The sequence below is a fragment of the Elephas maximus genome, chromosome X (genome assembly GCF_024166365.1).
Source record: "Elephas maximus indicus isolate mEleMax1 chromosome X, mEleMax1 primary haplotype, whole genome shotgun sequence".
In the NCBI taxonomy this organism is placed as follows: domain Eukaryota; kingdom Metazoa; phylum Chordata; class Mammalia; order Proboscidea; family Elephantidae; genus Elephas; species Elephas maximus.
In genome coordinates, this window is record NC_064846.1 from 132,794,767 (window position 1) to 132,821,415 (window position 26,649).

Here is a 26,649-nt window from a genome sequence, read left to right on the forward strand (position 1 = left end):
GATGAGAGAACAGCATTTATTTTGCTGTGCTTAGAAGCATTTGGTGCTAACTCTGATTAATCCACCATATGATGCAAATTATATTCCCCAGAATGTATTCTGGGGAACATTGCTCTGGGAAAGTGATGGGTGTACCATGATGAAAGGAGGAAGGAGATCTTACGTTTGTCGGTTAAATTATTTATTGGCTAAATAAGTCTTGGAAATGCTGCATTCTTTCTTCCCTTTATACAGATTCACATACTAGTGGTATACAGATTAGTGTATTAATGGCTCTGAGATGTCCTGTAGCAAATAAATCTTTTACCTTCGTTTAACAGCATTTCTCAAACTTGGGCATAGAACTTCTAGTCACAATTGTGTGAACCTTGTTTTGATGAAGACCAGTTTGGGAAGAGATAAGAGTGTCACTAACTTTACACTAAGTGCAGTCATAGGTATTTAACAATTGCTCCTTGCCATAAATTCTTTTGGTAAAATCAAGTTGTCTCATTTTTGTGGTTAGTTTGGCTTCTTTGTATATGTGTGTATTAATCAGGTCTGGCTAACTGCTGTAACATGCAATCCCAAAATCTGGATGGTTTAGCAGGTTAAAAGTTTATTTCTTGCTCACATCGCAGTCCAATGCTGCTAGGTAAGGGGGCTTTCTTCCACACAGTCATTCAGGGACCCAGGCTTCTTCCATTGCATGTCTGCCATCTACTAGGGCCTTGAAATCTTCCACTGAATCCTTTGTTCCCAGGCAGCAGATGAGAGAAGAGAGAGAGCATGGAGAATCTTAGAGGTTATATGGTCAAGGTTGGAAATATATCACTTTTGCCTGCATTCCATTGGCAAGTACTAATCACATGCCTACTTACATGCAAGAGATCTGGGAAACAGAGTTTAGAAATGTGCTCAAGCAGATAAGAAAATAGGTCTTCTCTTTAGTATAATTCATCTTAAGTAATTTGAAAACATTTCAGATTAAGTTTATTTTAGGTAAAGGTTGCTTTCCTATAAGATTATCTCCCTGGGCACCAAAAAGCCCCTGAAATTCATTCTCTTTTCTGGATATTTTGTAGCATTCCATTGTTATCATCATCTTCTTTATCTTTGTCACCATAGGCATCATTATTGTTATGTGTTCATTGAATTAGAATTCGACCTCTATTTACTGGCTATTTAAATACGTCTTTATTGTTCTGTATCATTGCTTCACAGGATGCAGTAAGTTTTTACAACTGTGAATTTTCTACAAAAGTTACACCCTTGACTAACTAGTTACGGGGTTATTTGGAAAAAGCTGCAGCAGCGTGTGGAGATTTTGTTTCAGTGTCATCTGTGGTTGGGTCATTACTAAGTAGATTTACTGACATTTTTTAGACCAAGAACTTTTTATAATTCAAAGGTTCAGAGAAGCGCAAATTGGTTTTCAAAGTTATATTTTCTTATTAACACAAGACACAAAGTGAACTTTCAAACTGAAAAGTTGAAAAACTTTTATCTGAAAACCAAGAGGTTTTTCACATAAAAAACATTTTGCAAATGTTAGTTGGTGGTGGTTCTCAGTCTTCTCAATTTATTGCAAAATTTTTCCTATTACAGAATAAATGTTTACTTTGTAAGTTAGCAATGTTACAAAACATTATTCAATGACATATTTATCTCTCTGCCAAACTTTGACAACTAAGTTTTAAACATTCATCCACCATCTGTCATACCTCTGAACAGCTGTTAGCATTTGTTACAGACTGCTGTTTCCATAATAAATGTGATGGCCCGCCTAACTAAGATTATTTTTGTGGGAAGCCCTAAAATTATGTTTTCCTTAAATATAATCTAATCAGTGATTGGATTAATAAAGCAAAAAAAAAGGCAGTTATAATAGCAACTTAATGTAGCAGCCTATAAGTAAAAAAAGTAGGCTTTTATAATTTAAAAATACTGCATTAGAAATAAATTGCTGCATAGAATCCTCTATATTTTGTATCATTGACATCTTTATTGTAAGCTTTTACTCTTAGGGAGAGTTAGAGAATTTTTCCATCTGGCTTAGAATTAGCACTGGAAAACTACAACTTTTGATTTACTGTTTTGCTTTTTTGAGATGGCATTAAATTAGTAGTCATATTTAGGAGCAGCATATTTTTAGAACTCAGAAATTTCCTGAGGGGAAAAAATGGACTTCTATAAAAATTTGGTGATAATATTTTTGAGCAATTTGCAGTCTGAGATGTAAGTTGATGCATTGTTGAGTTTGGATGTTTAAATAGATTGCCAGTCAGGAGATGCCAAAACTAAGTTTCCCACAAAATTTGTAGTCCAGTCTATTTGCACTTAAATGTCTGCAATAGTATGGCTTATCTGAAGACCTTCTGAAGACCTCCAGAGGCTGAGCGACTGGTAACTTCTCAGGGCCTCATCCAGCCTTAAGAGTCAGCTTCAGCAAACCACAGCAAATATGAAAACAGCTAGGTAGTAGGCCCTTGTGCTACTTGGCTCCTGGGCTATAGACTAAAGTGCATGACTGCTCACTATTTTAATGTTTTACCTCAGGTATTCTATTTCATGTCATACTTTTCCACTGACACTAATACTTTAATACACTGATGGAAACATATAAGGGAGCTTTTGCCTGACCAGTTATAACAGTGGAAGGAAAGACCCCAAACCCACAACGAACAAGCTTAGCAAGGTAGCAGGATACAAGGTCAATATACAAAAATTAACTGTTTTTTCTATATATGAGCAGTGAATAATCTGAAAATGAAATTAAAGAAATATTCACAATACCATCAAAAAGAATAAATACTTAGCAGTAAACTGAACAATAGAACTCGTATACTGAAAACTACAAAATGATGCTGAAAGAAAGTAAAGAAGATCTAAGTAAATCTATATTGATAGGTTGAAGGACTCAATATTGTTAAGATGGCGGTTCCCTTCCATACTGAACTATAGATTCAATGCAATCCTTATTAATATCTCAACAGGATTTTTTTGTAGAAATTCACAAGCTGATCCTAAAATTTATATGGAAGTGCCAAAACTATTTTGAAAAACAAAGAACAAAGTTGGAGGACTGATTTCAAAGCTTACTGTTATATATAGTAATTGGCATAGGATAGACCTAAAGATCAATGCAATAGAATAGAGTCCAAAAATAAACCCTTTTATTTATGGTCAATTGATTTTCAACAAAGGTGCCAAGGAAATTCCAGGGGGAAGGAATAGTTGCTTTTTTTCAGTGGTACTGGAGCAATTGGAAAGCACCCCTGGTGGCGTAGCGGTTAAGCACTCGGCTGCTAACCGAAAGGTCAGCGGTTCAAACCTACCACCCACTCCACGGGAGAAAGATGCTGCCGTAAAGATTTACAGCCTTGGAAACCCCATGGGGCAGTTCTACCCTGTCCTATAGGGTCACTGTAAGTCAGAATTGACTCCACGACAATGGGTTTTGGCTGGGAGCAATTGAACATCCATATTTAAAGAAATGAACTTAGACCCTTACCTCACATTGTACAGAAAAATCACTTCAAAATGGATTATAGACCTTAATATAAGGGCTTAAAACTTTTAAAAGAAAATAATAGTAAATCTTCACTACCTTGGGTTAGGTAAAATATTCTTTCATACGATACTAGGGAGCTTTTTAGAGTGAAGGAAATGTTCTAAAACTGGATTGAGATGATAGTTGCACAACTGTATAAATTTACTAAAAATCATCAAACTGTACACTTAAAATGGACAAATTGTATGATTTATACGTTATTTCTCAATAAAGCTTCTAAAAGTGAAAAATGAAAGTAATCTTTTTCCTTTTAATTAAAAAGAAAACAACTTATGTTGCCATTTTTGTATTATGTAATGACAAAGCACCGTTGAAAGTTTCTTCAGCATGCTATGGGTTATAGTGTAGTGTGGATCACTCCATGTCATTTGTAATACATTGCTCCCACTATGATGGCAGTTTGCGGTATCTCCTGCCTGCCCTCTGCCCAAAGGCCCCGGAAGGGATCACCCCAGTAGATTTCACAGAGCCATTACACTGAGTCCCCAGTCTTAAAATTTAGCTTTATGACTAAGTATTTATCATTAACTCTACTGACTTAAAAATGGTACATTTGTTTTTCTCTCTCAAGAACTGTTTTATTAACCAGTGTGTAGCTGTGCCTTCTGGAAGAAGTCCAAATTGTCCTTTTTGTTTGAAAACATTGTGAATTGCATAATTTTATGCATTTGCAATAGGAGGGGGGACAGCTTCTCAGAGCAACATGTTTTAGTTCGTTCTTTCTATATCCAAGTACATATTTGTCCTTTCCCAGAGGCCACAGTTTTCTGGCAAATTTTATTTGACGTAACATCAGTGTTTTACAGCAGATGGAAAACCAGTTTCTCCAAATAAGGCTGTCTGTTGGTGGGGAATTCTACCTTAGTTCCATCTCCAGGCAATTGCTGTCTCTGGGTCCCAAGTTAGCTTCTAAGTTTTACATCTTTCTGAAAGAAATGTGTGATTTTCACTGAAAGTATTATTGACTATACGAGTCCTTCCAGTTCCCTTATTTGTTCAGATGAATTGCTTCTTAAAACAGGGATTAGAATTTACTCTGGAATACCGAGAATAATGAATCAGCTTGTCCCTGGTACCAGTGTTACCCACTGAGTGCCATTCTCTTTTATGACACCATAGTCAACTTTACCAAAAGGCAAAGGAATTTTCAAAAAGCTTCCTAAGTGCAGCAAGCAGTGATTCTTCTTTATGCTATGCTCAAGGAATGGAGGGGTTTCCCCCAGAAAGGAATGTGCGTGATGGGGTTGGCTTGCAGCATTCACAGTCTGAGAACACTGCAGCTTTCTTCTCTTTGTGGCCCTTCCAACTTATCTCATAAACCCCTTCTGCCAAACTGTCTTTGTCTCATTCTCTTTGAACTTTCTACAACAAATTTATTTTTGCTAATAAATTTATTTAGGCACATGGTAGGTATTTACCTATGCAAAATCAAAATGATACCAAAAGCCAAAAATTATTTTATTGTATAAGTAATTAAGTAAAATATCATACAAGGCACTTTTGGTGATGTAAATGCCTTTTTCTTTTAAAGCAGCATTTATGTTTGGTGTAAATACTGCTTAACTTGTAGATGTAACTGTAGATGCTTAAGAAGAAAAGAGGTTTGGAAATGAGATTTTAACTCTTTAATAAAATAGAAAGGTAATTTGTATAATAGTAAAACTTTCTTACAGTTGAGCAAACTCTTGGATCTGATATTATAAATTACCCTATTTCAGAGGATTTGGTTAAAAACAAAATAAAATCTGCCTATACTCATATCATCTAATTGGGTTTTTTTCCTTGTGCTTTTTTTGCTTGCTCAAGAATAGGCATTATGATTTGTTTCTTACAGGGCTTAACCGCAGAGTTATTTGCCAGTGGAAAAAAAGGCCTAGAGAACAGTCAAGTTAGGTCATCTGGGGCCAGTGTTTGAGTTCTTCAGAAAAACCCGCCAACTGACCAGAAATCCACCGCACTGGCCTATCAGGCCACCAAAGGAACAAGGCTTTTTAGATTGATTTAGGAGGTTGAAGCAAGTCTTAATTTCTTGGCTTCAAAAATAAATCCCTGTAAATGCATTGCTGTAATGAGATTGAAACAAAAGCAGCCCTGTACACAGGCAAATAAAACCTAAACCAATCAAGGGCCTCTTACTGTCAGGGTCCAAGGTATTTTGTAACACTTTCAGGAAATCTTGGATTTGCTGAGATGTAGTGATTTTTCATTTTCTTTATTTGCTGTCAGAAGACAACTTTTAATAACAAATTTAGTTAGAGTAACATATTACCCGAAATCGCTGGGTGGCGCAGATGGTTAACATGCTCAGCTGCTAACCAAAAGATTGGTGGTTCGCACCTACCCAGAGGCACCTTGAAAGAAAGCCCTGGTGATCTACTTTAGAAAAATGAGCCATTGAAAACCCAATGGAGTGCAGTTCTACTCTGACACACATGGGCTTTCCGTGAGTCGGAATCAACTCAACAGCAACGGAACAAAAACTTATTACCAGACCCACTGCGCCCCTTCGTATGACTCAAGTAAGAATATATTCCCATCGTGATTTTATTAAAACTTGATTTAGGCTAGCATTTCACTGCTGTGTTAGTAGGCTAAAGCTTTCTTGGACTTTCTGTAGACTTCTGGAGGGAGAGTTAGCACATAGTAGGAATTGTAAATGATAATGTACAAATAAAATGAAAGTACATCCTTCAAATGAATGGAGTGTTATTGGTAAGTTTCATTTGCATATTGGAGTGTTTTCTTCAGCTATAAAAAAAAAAACAATTAAAGTGGTTTTATAGAAATCTTATAGAATATAAAATGGGTGTCCTGGGTGATTTTTACTTCTTTTTGTAAATCGTAATATACCAATGATGCGTAACATTTCTTCAGTTTGTAAGATGGACAATTTATATGCATTCTTCTCAAAGTTTAACTGTGACTTCTTAAATTTTTGAAAATGGCAATTTAAATTTTGCAGTGGGTTTCTTTCACACATGGGTTTCCCATCATGCAATCTTTATGCCCCACCCCAGTTTTTTTTCATTGTACTTTAAATGAAGATTTACAGAGCAAATTCATTTCTCATTAAACAAGTAATATACATATTGTTTTGTGGCACTGTTTACCAACCCCATGACATGTCAGCACTCTCACCTTCTTGACCTTGGGTTCCCCTTTACCAGTTTTCCTATCACCTCCTGCCTTCTAGTCCTTGTCCCTGGGCTGGTATGCCCCAGTAGTCTCGTTTCATCTTTGGCTTAAGGGTGAACCTTAGAAATGACTTCAGCACTGAGTTAAAAGGGTGTCCGGGGGCCATACTATTAGGGTTTCTCCAGTCTCTGTCAGACTTGTAAATCTGGTCCTTTTTTGTGAGTTAGGATTTTGTTCTACATTTTTCTCTACCTCTGTCCAGGACCCTCTACTGTGATCCCTGTCAGAGCAGTCATGGGTGGTAGCTGGGCACTATTTAGTTTTGCTGAAGTCAGTCTGGTGGAGGCTATGGTAGTTGTGGTCCATTAGTCCTTCGGACTAATCTTTCCCTTGTGTCTGATTTTCTTCATTCTCCCTTGCTCCAGATGGGATGGGATCAGTGGAGTATTTTATTTTAGATGGCCGCTCACAAGCCTTTAAGACCGCAGACACTACTCACCGAAGTAGGATGTAGAACATTTTTTTCATAAACTATGTTATGCTGATTGAGCTAGATATTCCCCGAGACCATGGTCCCCATAGCCCTCAGCCCAGTAACTCAGTCCCTCAGGGAGTTTGGATGTATCTGTGAAGCTTCCATGACCTTGCCTTGGTCAAGTTGTGCTGACTTCCCCATTATTGTGTACTGTCTTGACCCTTCACCAAAGTTACCACTTATCTATTGTCTAGTTAGTGTTTTTCCCTACCCATTCCTCCCCTCCTTAGTAACTATCAAAGATTGCTTCTTTCTGTGTGTAAAGCTTTTCACAAGTTTTTATAATAGTGATCTCACACAGTATTTATCCCTTTATGATTGACTTATTTCACTCACCCCATCATGTAATCTTTAGGCTGCTCTTAAATATACTGCCCTTCTCCAAGTTTGGGCTTAGTCATGTTTAATGATGCCAAAGATCTTTGCAAGGGCATTTACGTATTTTTTAACCCAAAGATAACAGGTTTATATATAAACTTGAGCAGGAAAAATAGATTTTTAGATTTTCCTCAGTCTCTAATTTCAGAAAATCAGCTACAGTGTAATAGTTGAATATCAGTTCTGTAAATTTTAGTATTAAATCACCTTTTCCTTGCATTTTGCTGGATATCAAATGTATTGGAAAAGTACTGTTGGATATGAATGATGGATCTGCTAGGTTCACTGAAAGGAAAACTTCCTGTTTACCCATCCTTCTTCACAGACAATTCACAGAAACTGTGAAGAAAGTTTTTAATTATAATATAGTCTTTGTTTCCAGAGCAAATAATTTTAATTCCCATTATTGTTGCACAGTGTGCTTTTGTGTACACTGTTATTATCTGCTTTATTAGAATCACAAATTTCATTACATATTTTGCAGTTAAATATGTACTTGACTTTTGCAAACTGTAATTATTTTCCAGCCAAAAGTTTCTTTAGTGTCTTTGAAGTAGGTGATGAAATGGTGGTTGCTAATGAACTTCATGCAACTCTATAAACCCATTCAGTATTTGGCCCGAACTTACAGTCTAATTACATAAACTATAAACTTGTCTCAACTAATATACCTTCTGGCTCTTAGATTTGGTTTTCTCTGTGCTAATAACATTAAAAGTGGGCAGCATAACCCCAGCGACAGTGATTTTTATCGGTTCTTTGTCACTAATTGTTTCATTTTAAATGTTGATCTTGCTAAATAGTGCATTAAACTCTGAGCAGAAAGAGGGCTTCTATTTGAGGACCAAAAAATCCTCTGATAGTGGAGTGTGGTTAAAAAAAAATACACAAAGAAACTTGATGTAGTGTTTTTAAATTAAACAAGAATGACATATTAACTGATTTCATCATCTTTATGTTTGAAAGTATCATCTCAGGAGAATTGAATTCATATGACCAACTTTTTTCTGCTGTATTTAAAACAACCCATCGGAAATGTACAATGTGGCCTCCTAGCTGAGCTGTGTTTGCGCTCCTTGGAGGCGGAAAGCTGAAGCATGGCCGTGTAGTTGTGTGTGGTCATATCTGACCTGGAGCCAAAGACTGGCAGGGGACAGCCCTGTCTGTGAGTGAGATCGTGTGAAACAGTCTGTTCCCCTTGCAGCTGTTCACATTTCCTTGGTTTGCCTATTTTTTTTTAATAAAATGTGCTGAATTTGGGTAACTTGTAATTTCGTTAGAAAGAGAAGACAAATGGTAATAGATTCATTCTTGTTTTCTCTCTACCCAGTAAACCCAGTGCCGTCGAGTCGGTTCCGACTCATAGCAACCCTATAGGACAGAGTAGAACTGCCCCATAGAGTTTGTGGTTTTCTCTCTAGGGATAGTTTATTAACATCGTTCCGTCCCTCCCACTCACTTTCCACACCTCAATTTTATAAATACATTTGACATCTTCAGATTTCAGGAAAGCAAATAGCAAAAGCAAACATATTTTGTCATTTCAATCGACCTTGAATTTCAGCTTATAGAGCAGGAGTCGGCAAACTACGGTCCGCAGGCCAGAACCAGCCAGCTGCTTGTTTTTGTAAATGAAGTTTTATGGGAACACAGCCATGCCCATTAATTTATGGATTGTCGGTTGCTGCTTTTGCACAACACAGCAGAGTTCAGTAGTTACAATAGAGACTGTATGGCCCATGAAGCCTAAAGTACTTACTTTCTAGACAGATAGTCCTAGAGGATTTAAAAAAAACGTTGCCGTCGAGTCGATTCCAACTCATAGTCCCTATAAAAAACTGCCCAATATGGTTTCCAAGCAGCGGCTGGTGGATTTGAACTGCTAACTTTTTGGTTAGCAGCCAAATGTTTAACTACTGCACCACCAGGGACCTGACTAGAGGATTAGGGCCGTGATATTATTTAACGTGGCAAAGCATGCAATTGTTTGGTTAATCTTTTAAATAATTTAGTGTCTTTTTTCCTGTGGCCTATAAATAACATTCTTTCTACGACACTTTTCCCAAGTATTTGCTAAGGTTGTCTTCCTAGCATGAGACTTTGTGTATTACTTGAATTCTAATACAAGCTGAGGAAATATGATATGGAGAAAGAATAGTGCATCAGGAAGCCAAGGTTCTAGTCCCTGCTCTCCTCTGGCTGTATGACACGGAGCACATCACTCCACCTCCCTAGACACCAGCCCTCTCCTTTGTAAAATGGAGAAGTTGAATCATGATAATACAGAAGGTCTCTTTTACCTTGAAAATGTTATTAAATAAGTCAAACTTGAAACACACTCACAAATAATTGAATATGGTCAAAATATATTTCTTAATTTTGAGGGAGAAGTTTTTAAATCTGCAAGCAGGACCAAAAGTAAAAGGTATCTGATTCTTAAAGAAGCAAGCTAAATAAGTATTCCCATGTGTTTATTTTTTTGTTACTCTAATTTTTAAAAAATATCTATAATTTCTATGTACTAATTCAATTACTCATTTATTTTTTGAAGAAACATGTAAAAAATATCTACTATTTACTCAGCCCCATGCCAGGTGCTGTTTCCCAATATCAAAGAATTCAAGAGTCTGATTATGGAAAATAAAAAGCAGCACATGGTCAACATATTCTATAATCATGTACCTCAGGGAACCAGTTATATAAACCTGCTTTCAAAGCTCTGGACTTCACCACTGGAGGGTCCACAAACACAAGAGATTGTGTGAATATAGCATTTAGATGTATTATGCAGCCAGTGGAAATCCTGGTTGGTGTAGTGGTTAAGTGCTACAGCTGCTAACCAAAAGGTTGGCAGTTCGAATCCACCACGTGCTCTTTGGAAACTCTATGGGGCAGTTCTACTCTGTCCTATAGGGTCAACTATGAGTCAGAATTGACTCAACGGCAGTGGGTTTTTTATGCAGCTAGTTTACTAAATAGGTATAAACAGTTTATTTTTTCAACTGTATTCCCTTCGGAAATGGTCTGATGGCTCTCCCCTTCCCTATTAAGATTCTAAGTTAATGTTAGTGGCTCTATGTGACAGAAAACTCTCAAATTACAGTGGTTTGAACAAGATAGCTTTTTCTCCTTCGTGTGAACTAAATCCAGAGATAAGCAGGCCATGGTTGGTAGGCAGCTCCACAATCATCAGAGAGCCAAGTTCCTTCTATCTAATTATCCCACCACCCATAACACATGGTCTCCATCTCATGGTCCAGGATGGCTGCTCAAGCTCCAGTCATCAGGTCTGCATTCCAGCCAAAAAGAAAAAAAAAAAGGATAAAAAGAGGAGGTGGGGGATGCTTTCTCCTTTTTTCAGGCATTGCCCAGAAGTTGTATACAGCATTTCTACTTAAATTTCAAAGGGCAAAACTTAGTTATATGGCCACACTTAGCAGCAAGAGAAGATGGAAAAATACAGACATTATTTCAAAAATCTGAAGGTTCTATTACTAGGATCTGGAAGAAAAAATAGGCAGTCTCTGCCGTGCCACTCCTAGAGGACATACTGGAAGATCTCAAAGCTTTCTAGTCACTTTAAAGAATTAGAACAATCAGTGCAAATCAAACATTCAATCTCACATGCAATTCTAAGCTTGTTCCTTCTCCCCAGCTCAAGACTGAGGGAGGGGAGTATGCTCTTTTCTTCCACCTCTGGATTTCTCAGTCCACCTCCTTCCTTCCCCACTTTGCACCTCTAGTCTTCTAGGAAAGGAGTAGGGGGAGAGGATTAGAAGAAAGTGGTGAAAGTCATATTAATGAGCTGATGCTGCATGTGGTTCTCTCTGGGTTGTTGATGTCCTTGGCATGGCAGGAATCCAAATGTTGGCTCTGTCCTGGGTTGCAAATGTATGGCTTCTGCTTCGTCAGCACACTCTGCAGCTGACCTCAGCAGCAACCTCTTGGCTCCTACCCCCAGGAGTTACCCCACAGCAAATTACTTCTGAGTCCCCTTGCTCTGTGCAGACAGCCCTCTTGGGCAGGTTCCATCAAGATGGCTCCAGCCAGGTTGCCTTCTGAGGCATCTCCTTGGCTCATGAGAAACACACACGTTCTTGCCCCAACATACTCTACAAGTGTGGGCTGCCTTCTCACTCTGTCATCAAGTGCTACCTCAGGTGGCCTCCAGCCAGGAAAGAGGCAGGCACCAGTCTCTTATTACTACTGTAATTACTACTACTATTATTACTCTCAAAATTTGGTACTGAGCACAAGATTTACAGATTTGGAGCCCTGGCATAGTGGTTAAGAGTTCAGCTGCTAATCAAAAGGTCAGCAGTTCACATCCACCAACTGCTCCTTGGAAAGCCTGTGGGACAGTTCCACTCTGTCCTATAGGGTCTCTATGAGTTGGAATCACCTCGACAGCAACAGGTTTTTGTTTTTGTTTTGTATGAAAGGAGTTTATTAAAGCACAGATTTCAGAACCCCCTTCTGAAATTCTGATTCAGTATGTCTGAAGTGGGGCCCAAGAATCCGTATGTTTAATAAACACCCCAGCTGATTCTGCTACAAGTCATCAAGAAACCACATAGACATCAGACCTATGAAGCCATACTTGGCATAGGAAGACCAAGGCAAAACAAAAAAAGTCTCCCAATGGTAAAGTGAGAGCAGTTTTGGGAGTTGTGGAATTTTTGTCGCATTGTAAGTAAAAATCAACGTGCGTTTATTCAATGTGTAAATAGAAACTAATCTTATCATAGCTGAAATTTTTGAAAGTAGCATTAGTGATAGTCCTTAGATAAAAATTCCGGTTTGTGGTGAAATTAGGCATTATATATTAGCAAGGCCATCAACTTATAAAGCCTTTAACAAGACTCCAGAATCTTTAGAATCTTCACAGAAGTCCCTCCTTCCTCCTCATTGCCCTCTAATTAAATTTGTTTTTTAGGTATTTGGTATTTTAAATGTGTTTTTTAACTTTTACGGTTCCTTAGTTTTTGGGGGGTTTTGTTTTTGTTATTTTTTGTTGCCTGTGTACAGTATTTCATTTATTTCTGTGGGCTAGTCTAGGAACCTAATAACTATTTATAACATTATTTCTACGAGAAAATATATGCTTTACTCCCCAATTCCAAGATTTACAGTCTTTAGAGATAGAAACTGTTCAGAAGATGGAAACTGCCCGTTTGTGTTCTAGAAGGATCTGGGCAAACATTTGTGAACCAGCCACCCATCACTAGTTCTCTAAAATGTTATTTTTAAAATAATTTTTATTGTGCTTTAAGGGAAAGTTTACAAATCAAGTCAGTCTCACACAAAAACCCATATACACCTTGCTACACACTCCCAATTGAACTCCACTTTACGCACACACTCCCAATTACTCTCCCCCTAATGAGACAGCCCACTCTCTCCCTCCACTCTCTCTCTTTTCGTGTCCATTTCACCAGCTTCTAACCCCCTCTACCCTCTCATCTCCCCCCCAGGCAGGAGATGCCAACGTAGTCTCAAGTGTCCACCTGAGCCAAGAAGCTCACTCCTCACCAGCATCCCTCTCCAACCCATTGTCCAGTCCAATCCATGTCTGAAGAGTTGGCTTCGGGAATGGTTCCTGTCCTGGGCCAACAGAAGGTCTGGGGGCCATGACCACTGGGGTCCCTCTAGTCTCAGTCAGACCATTAAGTCTGGTCTTATGAGAATTTGGGGTCTGCATCCCACTGCTCTCCTGCTCCCTCAGGGTTCTCTGTTGTGTTCCCTGTCAGGGCAGTCATGGGTTGTAGTCGGGCACCATCTAGCTCTTCTGGTCTCAGGATGATGTAGTCGCTGGTTCATGTGGCCCTTTCTGTCTCTTGGGCTCATAATCGCCTTGTGTCCTTGGTGTTCTTCATTCTCCTTTGGTCCAGGTGGGTTGAGACCAATCGATGCATCTTAGATGGCTGCTTGCTAGCGTTTAAGACCCCAGATGCCACTCTTCAAAGTGGGATGCAGAATGTTTTCTTAATAGATTTTATTATGCCAATTGACTTAGATGTCCCCTGAAACCATGGTCCCCAGACCCCTGCCCCTGCTACGCTGGCCTTTGAAGCATTCAGTTTATTCAGGAAACTTCTTTGCTTTTGGTTTCGTCCAGTTGTGCTGACCTCCCCTGTATTGTGTGCTGTCTTTCCCTTCACCTAAAGTAGTTCTTATCTACTATCTAATTAGCGAATGCCCCTCTCCCGCCCCCCTCCCTCCCCCCCTCATAACCATGAAAGAATGTTTTCTTCTCAGTTTAAACTATTTCTCAAGTTCTTATAATAGTGGTCTTATACAATATTTGTCCTTTTGCAACTGACTAATTTCACTCAGCATAATGCTAAAATGTTAATACAATGTTCTAAATAAAGTAATATTTTACCTATCTGTCTATACTATTTAGTTAACCTCAAATGTAGTAGTGCTTTCTTGATTAGTACCATAGGCTACTAACCAAAAGGTAGATGGTTCAAACTCACCAGCCACTCCAAGGGAGAAAGATATAGCAGTCTGTTCCCATAAAGATTTGCGGCCTTGGGAGCCCTATGGGTCAATAATACTCAGTCCTACAGGACCACTATGAGTGGAAATCGACTTAAAGGCTTTAAAGGTTTTTAAAAATGGTCACTGCTATGTGTTTACACTGCTCTCCTTAGGCATTGGTATGGGTGGTGTGGCCCAAATATTTACAAGTCATAAAGATTTCTCTTACATTGGTAGAAACAAATCTAACTGGAATCTGAAGAGTGTCTACAGTCATTGTTTGACCTCTCAGCAAGCACTGGTGTACATAGTAGTGGAGGAAAGACAAAGAACAAAATCAGCAACACAAAAATCCCCACCTATTTTAGAGAAGTTAGGAAATAGAAGTGTTCAGACCAGCCAAGATAATTTTTAAGTTGTCACTTTTCAGAGCAGACTGTTGAATCTGAGGTATTTTGTTTGAGATAGAAAATAATGTTTTAATTGCATTTCTAAACTACAGAAGTTGTTCTTTTTAAAAAAATGAAATTAATTTTCTTCAGGAAGTCAAACTTTGGATCGCTTAGGTTTATGGAGGTTTAAAAATATATTTCGTTTCTTTTCAGTGTCTTCTCACACTCTTTGAACTTACAAATTGAAAGGAAGTAAGTTTCTGTCCTTGATTTCATGCTGAAAGATACCAGCACTGATACTGTTAACGATCAGCCCTAGTAAAACAGGCATAAACCTTTTGTGAGAACATGCCTTCCTAGAAGGAGTTGGGTTTGCCCTTTCCCAAGATTTAGGTTTCTGTGAAAATTCTTTCAGACGTGTCTTGGCCAGAAAGCGCTCTTTCATTTTACTCTGCGTTCATTTTAAGTTATTGAGTGTTGCTTCTATCAGAGGGAAGAAAACACTGTGATTGCTGAAATAGTGATGAACTTAAAATGACAAGGAAGTTGCCACGTTGACAGAGTTCAGGACCATCTATTTAAAGATGATTAAAAAAAGATATGCTTAAGACTTATGTTGCAAGTTTTCTTGAATGAATAAGAGATTATTAACAAGAGGATCCCACTGAAATCATCAGCCTGCCTTTTCAATAGGAAAATATTTTTTAGTGAAATAATGAGAAGCTCAGAATTTTAGCGAAGGATTCTAAGTGTTGATTAGATTTTCTTCTTTGCCTTTAGCTTTATGACAAAATTAACACAAAGTCTTCACCACAAATCAGGAATCCTCCAAGTGATGCAGTACAGAGAGCCAAAGAGGTAAGCAATACATTTTGTAAATGTGTTTGTGTGTTATATTTGCTACCTTATTTGAAAACATTTCTGCTGTACATTGAGAGGAAGTTTCCTAGGAGTCTCAGTTTGACTCATTATACTGAGACTTCGTATTTCTAAGTTTATCACTGAACATTTTCCACATAAAAAAGAAAAAAAAAATCTCAGCAGTGATATTGCCTAGCAGATTTCTACTTCTGGCTCTACTATGTAAACTTAAACATGTTAACATATCAATTTTGCTTCTGTTTCTCTCTCTCTTTTTTTTTTATGTCACTTCACTTGGCAGAAATAGATATGCTGTAAAAAACTGAGCTGCATTTTTAAGGTGGTAATGTTTGAAACTCAAATATCTATTGCAATTAAATATACTAAGTTCAAAAAAAGCATTTTTATAAATTGTTAGTGTTTGAAACTCAAATATCTATTGCAATTAAATATACTAAGTTCAAAAAAAGCATTTTTATAAATTGTTAGTGTACATGGCTGTATCCATCACTAACTTTTTTAGTTTTTTTGTTATAGGGATATAACATCTCAGAAAATTTGGAAAAAAAATTCATTCATGATCCCATCACCTTAGCACAGTAATTTTTATTTTTGCCTAGCCTTTTGCAGTCACTGTCCATTTGCATATAAATGTTTCTGTGTTTGCAATGAAAATGTATCCTTTTTTTACCTAACTTTATATAAGTATTTTTCCCTGTTTCTACTTGTCTTCATAAATATAAATCCTAATGACTGCATAATTTTTCTTTGATTTTATTAAGTGATAATAAATTAACTTCCTCCCTTGTTAGACACATAGGTTTCTTTGTTTTCTGATGTTATAAAAGTCTTTATGCAAAAAAGCATTTCCCCTTTTTAAAAAAATTGTTTCTTAGAAAGTGAGATTACTAAATGAAAGAATGTAAAAAACATAATCCCTTCTCTACCAGATTTTAAACACAAGGCCTATAATGGCATGTATAGTAGATTCACTGAGAAACAAGACAGATCCCGTGGAGGCTGCCAGACCTGCTCACTTGGTCAGGGCACCAGTGAAACGTTGCCTCTGACTTTGCCCGCAAGTGCTCATTCCAAAGAATCAAGCTATGCTATCACCAACAGGAACCGTGATTCACCACCTTATCTTCATAATATCCTAATAGAGAGAAACAGATACTCTGGGAACAATTCTTTGTCTCAACTGGCCAGTGAAAACCTGGTTAAGGATTCAGCCTAGTCATGCTTAGGAGTCCAGACCTCTGTATTTAAAACCTGGGAGAGTTAACAGGGGACCCAGAAGGAGTATAGACAAGTTCCATTCCTAGGTCTGTCTTGAAGTTGAATTTGTACGCAAGTCAAAGCAGTTGGGTATAGTTAATATCTAACGTCAGTTAGTCAAATGTTTGTCTTATATATAGTATATAGTGTACCTTTCTATGCATAAAAACATTAATGAAACACTTCCAGATACACTATAACACCTTTAATGTATAATACACTGATATTTTAGTAATGTTTTAATGCTCATCGCAACATACTGCCTGTTTGTTATTATGAACCATTGTATGTACCTCGAATTTTTACTAACCTTTACAGAGGTTAGTTTGTAAGTACAGGTTGTACGTAAATCGGATGTTTATAACTTGGGACTGCCTGTATATTATTTAGTCCTTCCATTTCAAGTGAGAAACTTGAAGCATAAAATAAGCCAAGGCAAATTGGTTTATCATCGTTAAACAATATGAATTAACAGCATAACCAGCTGTGGACCCATTACCATTTGTGGTGAAGGGCATTTGGTTAAGAAAGAAACCATGTCATTTTTGTTTGTTCGTATGTTCCAGAGGAGGTGGTTGAATAGCCAAATGTAAATCTAAGCTTCAAGCCAAGTGACCTCACAGCTTCCTTTCCTGCCGGAGTATGAAGCTTTTGTAATGTTCTCCGAAGTGAGGCTGGAGAGATTCCTATGGGGGAGGGGGTGACTTGTGTGCCCCTGACATCCAGTCCTGCCCAAGGAATCCTTGATTGGCTAAAATGGAATTAAGCATAGTGCACTGTATAAAACTGCTCTGTGAATCCAACCTATATATAGTTAAAACAGCAGCAGTATGTTTACTCTGAAAAAGAATAGAGGCTTTCCCTGTGGCTCATGTCACATAAATTTTAAATAGATAAAATTCATCCTGGTAGCACTGGATAACTTTTGACAGACAGTGTTATTCAAAAACAGCCACTTTTACCTGTACAGAGAAAGTATTAAGGACTAATTAGTGGAAGAAGTTCTTTGTTGTTGTTTTCTGGGGATTCCCTGGCCAATAACCCGAGGAACCATTGGCAGAGGCGTGGTTTTCTCTGTTGTGGGGAGATGAGGATGAAGAATAACATTGATCCTGTCAGGCTGTAAGGAAAATACTTAAACGTTTTTCTTCTTTAAATTATTTTTATTTGAGCCTATGTCATTTTGATCTTTCAAAAAGGAATTGACATTTCTGCCAATATAAAAGAAAGCTGTTTATTAACTTTTATTACAGATTAATTTTGTTTTGTATTCAGATTAATTTTTGATGATGAATTTGGAAAAAAGATTTGCGGAGATACTTTCCCATTAAGTTAACTAAATTACTTAACCCTGTAATAAATATGTGTGATGGGCTTGTCATTTTGTTTTGTATTTTTCAGTAGCCACTTGGGTTATGGAGCCCTGGTGGCACAGTAGTTAGGAGCTATGAATTGCTAACCAAAAGAGTCGACGGCTCAAATCTACCAGCTGCTCCTTGGGAACCCTATGGCACAGTTCTACTCTCTCCTATAGGGTCGCTATGAGTCAGAATTGACTCGACAGCAATGGATTTGGCTTTTTTCTTGAGTTATAGTTGGGTAACGTAGGCAGAGACTATTACAGCAACTTTATTTTTTATTACCAGTTCTTTTATATATATATTAAAAAAAATTAGTGATCTTTAAATAAAATGATGAATTTTTTTTGTTTCACCTCCCATAAAAATCCATTCATAATTTCTTAATTAAAAGAATTGCATTTTCTAGATCTTGTATCATGTTTGCAGTATTATATACCTTGTTTATTTTTTTTTTAGGTATTGGAAGAAATTTCATGTTACCCTGAGAATAATGATGCAAAGGAACTAAAGCGTATTTTAACACAACCTCATTTCATGGTAAGTAACACTTAAACTTCCATAAAACTAAAGTCTCACTTTCAAAAGAAGTCTTTAGTAACCCTCATAAAGTATAGCTAGCTTCATCAAATGCATTTTCATCCATATACTGTTTATCCCATATGTTTACCCATCCATACAGTGTTAAGACTATACATATGTGATATTTATCTATGTAATGTTAAGATTGCAATACTAGGTATCACCAAATACGGTATGATTCTTTTGTTTACTTTTGTGGCACAGTTGTAAAGGTGCTGTTTTGTGAAGTGTCTATTCAGGGACCTTGTAGTCATCAAACAAGGGATTTGCTACCTTACAAAGCAATCCTTAAGTCACTTGAACTGTTTATGTTACTTAAACCCTAGAACTAAAATTCAAGACAGTTTTCAATAATGAATTCTTGGAACCTAGGTGGTATATAGGAAGAATTGTATCTCTTTTTGACAATGCAAAACTCTTAACACTTCATTGATTTCTACTCTATGGAAAATGGGAATAGCACTTGTATTTAGCCAATTATTATAAAGCTAACAAAACTCAAAATAGGTAAGATATTTTCTGTAGAAAAAAGTCCATGATCATCTACTTAACTGCAACTGAAAAGCATGATTCCACATGGAAATTCGTGTTAAATATAATATTTATAAAGCATTAGCCACATTGGTGTAAGTGGAGTATATGTGGAGAGTAGAAAATGCAACTGACTGCCCTTTGGGAGGAAAAAAATCTCTCTTAAAAGCTATGTGGTTATTACTACTATTGCAGATGATGTTTTTAAAATAATACTAACAATCTAATATGTATGTTAGGAGTCCCCGGGTGGTGGAAATGGTTAAGTGCTCAGCTACTAACCCAAAGATTGGTAGTTCAGATCTACCCAGAGGTGCCTTGGAAGAAAAGCCTGACAATCTACTTCTAAAAGGTCACAGCCATTGAAAACCATATGCACAGTTCTACTCTGCAACTTATGGGGTTGCCATGAGTTGAAGCCAACTCAATGGCAACTGATTTAGTATGTATATCATATCAACTACCTGTGAGTTTTGACATGTGGTATTTTAAGATACAATACCTTTAAAACTTGAACCCAATCATTGAAATGGAATGTTTTCCTCAAAGTGACCGCTTAGAAGCAATTTCCATAATCACCCTCACTGTCCCACCAAGCATTAAAGAGTGAAATGATATAATCCTTGAGAATGTTTGACTTTATTTCATACGATAGCAGCAACTATCCAGTGAATAAGGTAGGAAATCAGATTTTTTGCCTGTGAGGGAGTGCATATTTTACACCTTATGTATATAGACACAGGACTTAGCTCAAATCCTACCTATGCTGTCATAATCTCTCCTAACACCTCCCAAATCCACATTGACCTTTCTCTTCTTTACCTCATTTCGCACTTGTTTGTATTCCCCTGCATAACATTCTAATATACACCCCTATGCAGGAGGCCAACTGGCTGGAGCAGGTCACTTCACCAGTGAATGGGCCAGGGCAGCTCTTCTGTGTCCATCCACATCTCAGCATAGCTTTGTTGTTCTTACTAAACTTGTGATCTCAATGATTCTTATTATCTCTTTCACAGACTAGGAAGATGAAGAAACTCTATGCCATGTTAATCCATTAATATCAAGTCAATTCCAACTCATAGCAACCCTATGGGACAAAGTAGAACTGTCCCATAGGGTTTCCAAGGCTCTGATCTTTGTGAGAGCAGACTGCCTATTATGCGCCTCTTTCTCCTGCAGAGTAGCCGGTGGGTTCCAACTGCTGACCTTTCAGTTAGCAGCTGAGCACTTAACCACCGAGCCGCCAGGGCTCCTTATGCCTTATCTATATCTGTAGCTATCTATCTGTCTATCTACATATATATGTATGTGTGTATATGTGTGTGTGTGTGTGTGTGTATATATATGCCTTAGGATCCTCAAATTTGAGGAATCACAAATATCAGGAGTTAATACCCTTAACATTGTGTTGTTTACTAATTGTTTCATGTGTGTGGACCATAGTTCCCAAGATTATAAATAAGTCCACTTTGCACATCACATCTTATTTAGTGTAGAAATGGTTAAAGCTGAGCTTCAAATGGACCTGGGGTCAGACCCCAGCCTTGCCACTCCAGCTCTGTGAACGCTGACAAATTAACCTCTCTGAGCCAACCTCGTGGAGTTGGGATAAGAATTAAGTAAATGATATATGTGAAGTGCTTAGCACAGTGTCTGACATATGATAAGCTTAATAAATATTCACCAACAAGTATTGTTACCTGATAGTGTCTGTCACGTACAGCAGATATACTAAGTTTTTAGTAAGACATCAAACCTGATTAGAAACTTGATCGTTTGCAGATAGGTTAGCCTCTCCTCAGCTGACTGTTCCGTGGGGTGTATTTTCCATAGATAGAAACCTGTACACATTGGGACAGACACATCTCTCTACAAATTGTCAAGTAAGGCCAGCTCAATTCAGAGAATGACATAGGGCCATTTAAGACCAACAGATCTTTCAGATTTGCAGAAAGCTAAATAAAGAAATTAATGTATACCCAAATAAGAGATATTTACCTATTTTAAGGTTAATTTCTTTCGAAATCATTAAAGCTCAGATATCCTCATGTCTTACAACTTACCTTCTAAGCCTTGATTTATTTCGTTTTCCAGAAGTCAAAGAAGTTAATAAGTGCATTGCTATTAGTGAACTTTTTTTAGAAATAATAAATAATTGTACAGTTTCTTGAATGCCTAGCTAGGTGCTTAAAAGATGCTGTCTTAGGTATCTAGTGCTGGTATAACAGAAATACCGCAAGTGGATGGCTTTAACAAAGGGAAATTTGTTTCCTCACAGTAAAGTAGGCTAAAAGTCCAAATTCAGGCTGTCAGCTCCAGGGGAAGGCTTTCTCTCTCTCTTGGCTGTGGAGGAAGATTCCTTGTCCTCAATCTTCCCCTGGTCAAAGAGCTTCTCAGGCACAGGGACCCTGGGTCCAAAGGATGCGCTGTGCTCCCAGTGCTGCTTTCTTGGTGGTATAAGGTCCCCAACTCTCTCTCTGCTTGCTTCCCTTTCCTTTTATCTCTTGAGAGATAAAAGGTGATGCAGGCCACACCCCAGGGAAACTCCCTTTACATTGGATCAGGGATGTGACCTGGGTAAGGGTGGTATTATAATCCGGCCCTAATCCTCTTACCATAAAGTTACAATCACAAAATGGAGGACAACCGCATAATACTGGGAATCATGGCCTAACCAAGTTGACGCATATTTTTGGGGGAACACAATTCAATCCATGACTGATGCTTTCATTCGTTCATCAAATATATAAATGCCTACTATGTGCCAGGTACTATGCTAGGCACTAAGGATGTAGTGGTGAATAAGACAAACAAGGTCCCTGCCCTCATGGAACTTCCACTCTAGTGAGGTTGGATTAGAAATGAGTAGGTGAAGTAGAGACAGACAGTGAGCAAGTAATTTTATGTAGTGGTAATAACTGTGATGAAATGAAAAGATAATGGGGAAAGCAAAGAAGTTTCCTGAATACATTGAATGCTTCCAAGGCCAGCGTAGCAGGGGCAGGGGTCTGGGGACCATGGTTTCAGGGGACATCTAAGTCAATTGGCATAATAAAATCTATTAAGAAAACATTCTGCATCCCACTTTGAAGAGTGGCATCTGGGGTCTTAAACACTAGCAAGCAGCCATCTGGGATGCATCAGTTGGTCTCAGCCCACCTGGATCAAGGGAGAATGAAGAATACCAAGGACACAAGGTGATTATGAGCCCAAGAGACAGAAAGGGCCACATGAACCAGCGACTACATCATCCTGAGACCAGAAGAACTAGATGGTGCCCAGCTATATCCGATGACTGCCCTGACAGGGAACACAACAGAGAACCCCGAGGGAGCAGGAGAGCAGTGGGATACAGACCCCAAATTCTCATAAGACCAGACTTAATGGTCTGACTGAGACTAGAGGGACCCCAGTGGTCATGGCCCCCAGACCTTCTGTTGGCCCAGGACAGGAACCATTCCCGAAGCCAACTCTTCAGACATGGATTGGACTGGACAATGGGTTGGAGAGGGATGCTGGTGAGGAGTGAGCTTCTTGGATCAGGTGGACACTTGAGACTATGTTGGCATCTCCTGCCTGGAGGGTAGATGAGAGGGTAGAGGGGGTTAGAAGCTGGTGAAATGGACACGAAAAGAGAGAGTGGAGGGAGAGAGTGGGCTGTCTCATTAGGGGGAGAGTAATTGGGAGTATGTAGCAAGGTGTATATGGGTTTTTTGTGTGAGAGACTGACTTGATTTGTAAACTTTCCCTTAAAGCACAATAAAAATTATTTTTAAAAAATAAAGATAAAATGGGGATGAGAGATGATACAGGATCTACTTTTGATAGTCAAGGGAAAACCCCTCTAAAGAGTTAATGCTTGGGTTGAGACTTGCGTTATATGAAAGAACCATCCTACTGAATGTCCCAGGATGGAGAAGGGCAAATGCGAAGATCTAGAGACAGGAAGACGCTTTCTAAGTTCAAGGAACAGAAATAAATCTATTGTGGCTGGGATGTAGTAAACAAGGGAAGGAGTGGTATAAGATGAGCTAAGAGAGATTGGCAGAGGCCAGACTAAGTAGGGCCTTATAGGCCATGATAAGGAGTCTGGATTTTCTCCTGATTGCAGTAGGATGACAACTAGTGACTACAAGCAGGTAAATATTATGCAATCTGTACTTTAGAGATTGCTGAGATGGATGTGTAGAAAATGGACCGTAGGGGATTAAGAATTAAAGGAAGGAGACCAGTTAGGAGGCTATTGTGAGAGGCGGTGGAGGTTTGGAGAAGTATGAGGATGGTGACAAGTGGCCAGATTGAGGTTCTGTTTTGGAGATAGGTGGATATGATAGGACTTGCTGATGGTTGGGATGTGAGATGGTGTGATTAATTCCCTTTTATAGTTCACAGAGGAAACTGATCCCCAGAAAGGTAAAGAGACTTGCTGAAAGTCACTCACCTAGTGAGTGGCAATGCTGAGGTTCAAAACCCAGATCTTGATGGCTCCAAAACCCATGATATTAAAAGTGGAATGCTTTGTCATAACTATCTGTTTTTCTATAAACTTAAGTTGAGCCTATAAGCATACATGTGGAAAATGTCCCATGTGGGAAATAGAATTCTGAACTGTATACTATGTTAAATAAACTTTTAAATGCTGAAAATTTCTATCTTAAATGTAAGTGTTTTAAAATCATGGTTTCAAAATCTTGATATTTGTAAAGAAATGTTAATTACTTACAGGAAAAATTTTAATGCTTATAATATTTTTTTATTTTACTGATATTTCAGAGTCACCTTGAGCATATTTCTAATTTCATACTTATTTACTCAATTATCTGGCCTTTTCTTTGTTTTTTGATCCATATAACACTGTGATTTAACATTGAACTATCTGACATTTAAAATAGATACTTGTAAATATTTGCATTATTAAAGGGAGAGCAAACAAGTACTGTATAGATTTAAATGATAAAAATAAATCTGAAGCTCACCAGCAGCCATCCATGGTACAGCAATGGGTCTCTATTCTCCTGGAGCAACAGAGGAAGGAGGAGAGTCAAGAAGAGGAGGAAGAAATGGAATATGTAGCTAATTGCCTCCAAGAACAGCTGCCTACTTTGCCATGAGACCAGAAAAACTGGATGGTGCTTGGCTGCCAATACTGAACATTTTGATCAAAGGCTCTATGCAGAATACTGATCAAAAGGGAGGAATTGCAAAACAGAATTTCAAATTCTCATGGACTCCAGACTTTCTGGAGCCATGGAGGCTAGAAGAACCACTAAAACTATTATTGTTCTGAGATAATCTTGAAACCTTAAACCAAAACTATCCCCTGAAGTCTTCTTAAAACTAAACAATAGTTTAACTAGTAAAAAATGCCTGCCTTGAGCATTATGCTCTTTTAAGAACTACCTGTATGGAATCAAATTGACAAGAGCAACTTGAAACATTTGATAGGAAGTTTAGGGGGCAGTGAGTTCATGTTAATGGGAGAGGAACAGCTCAGAGAAGGAGGGTGAGAATGGTTGCACAACTCGAATAATGTAATCGGTGTCACTGGATTGTACATGTAGAAACTGTTGAGTAGGTGTATTCTCTTGTGTATATTCTCAACAACAATAAATAAATAACCTGAATGCATGAAAAAAAAAAGGCCACATATTGTATAATTTCATTTATATATAATCTCCAGAATAGACAGATCCATAGGACAGAAAGTAGATTAGTGGTTGCCTAGTTTTTTTAGGGCTAGGGAGAATTTAGGAAGGTGAGGAGAGGTGGCCAATGGGTCCAGGGTTTCTTTTTGGAATGATGAGGATGTTCTAAAAGTGATTGTTGTGATGGTTACACAACTCTATGAATATATTAAAAACCATTCAATAAAAAAAAAAATCTGTACTCTATCTGTAGAGGTCATGATAAAAAATATTATGTGACTAATTCTGTTTTCAGTTATTCCATTCTTTCAAATGATTTTTAAAAAAGAAAAGACCCTTTGCTTATTACAGGTATAAAATATGAAACACGAAGAATAAAAGCGATTTTTTTTATGTATTAGTAGACTAGGAAGTTACTGCTTTAATTTTTTCTTTAAGAAACAGAACCTAGAACAAAAATTTTTAAATGAATTTTGCACCCTGATTTTCCAAAATAGGATAGTTAAAATCACTTTAGGTTGTCATTAGAGTTTTATTATCAAGTGCTAAATTTTATAATTTGTAATTAGGAAGTCACAAGATCCGCTTTTCAAACCTGAAATTCGTATTTTTCTTATTCATTGTAAAGTAGTGAGATTTTTTTTTATTCTAGCATGAAGCTGTTATTTTTCTCATATATATCCTTACTACAGTACAAAAAATGAAAGTGTTTCTTTCCTGTTACGTGATTCTACTTAAGTAATTAAAAACAGCTATTTCAGCTTAGTAACAATTGCTGAATCACACCTCATGATATGATTTCCCTATTGTTTATTTTACATTATTTTTAAATGGCTCTTATTAACAGTTCATAAGTGGCCTCTTTTTATCCCTTTTAAAAAATGGTTTCTGCATATGAAGTAGAGCTTTAGGTTAAGTTCTATCTTGTAATAACAATCTTTTACCTTTGGCAGTGGCAAATTGGGGTTAATATCAAGTATGGTCTTATTTGGTGACATAATTTGAGCTTTTTCCTTTTTTTAAGTTCAATTTTGGTATTATTTTGTGATTGTGGGCTTATCCTTATAAATATTAAATACAAGTATTTACTTAAATAATTTAAAAGGATGAACAGAAATCATTTGCAAAAAACCAACATGAACACTTTCTTCAACCCATGTAACCTTTGAAGACTGGCATTATCCTGCTGAAAGATTGGTTGCCCGTTTAAAAAATCCAGCCATATAAAGTATGTGTTTTAAAATGCTGTAGTTGATATGATGAACCCAATCCTAGCAGGTGGTCTTTTTCAGTTAGTCTATTATTGATTTATGCATCCTGCCCTAAATCTGAATTTCTGAAGTGGACAAAGTTCAGCCAGAAAAAGAATAATTTGCCCACATAGCCAACCTATACCCTTGGGCTCTGGGTATCAGTGCAGGGTGCAGGCAGGGCTCTGGTGAGGAAGCCAAGGTCCCAAGGGCCATTACAGAACCCTGTGTAAGCCATGCTCACTCAGTGAGCACCCCTCTGCTTCCCTCACCCAAACCCATTTGACCAGGCTTCTGAGATCCCAGAAATATCCCCCATTTCTTTAGAAATCCAGATGCATGTATTGCCCAATCCATATGCTCTGTTAATGACAGATCAGCATCACTTTCTTTATGATTTTACCACAATCATCTTATATTTGCCTCGTATGCATGCCTTTCAAATTCAAATAGCCAAGCCATGACTTTTATAAGTCTTCAATTGAAATGGTTATAGTTTTAAAGCAATTTTCATTTCATTTCATTATCTCCAGGTATTTCATTACCACACAGACCACAAATTAAAACAGAAAAAAATTTATAGTAAGCATGCAAGAAAATATAATTTGTATGAAGTTCCAAACATACTGATACTCAGCCGTAAGTTCTCTTTGAAATAGAAA

The 26,649-nt window shown here is 37.6% G+C and overlaps 1 protein-coding gene across 8 annotated transcripts in view; it reads left to right on the plus strand.

Moving 5' to 3' along the window:
- Positions 1-26,649, plus strand: part of CASK (calcium/calmodulin dependent serine protein kinase) — a 454,527-nt gene that overhangs the window by 373,260 nt on the left and 54,618 nt on the right. For all 8 annotated transcript variants that reach the window (XM_049873006.1, XM_049873008.1, XM_049873009.1 and 5 more), the window contains exons 12-13: positions 15,260-15,337; positions 18,436-18,516. In XM_049873006.1, coding sequence (XP_049728963.1) covers positions 15,260-15,337; positions 18,436-18,516 — 159 coding nt within the window. The remainder of the gene's footprint in view (positions 1-15,259; positions 15,338-18,435; positions 18,517-26,649) is intronic.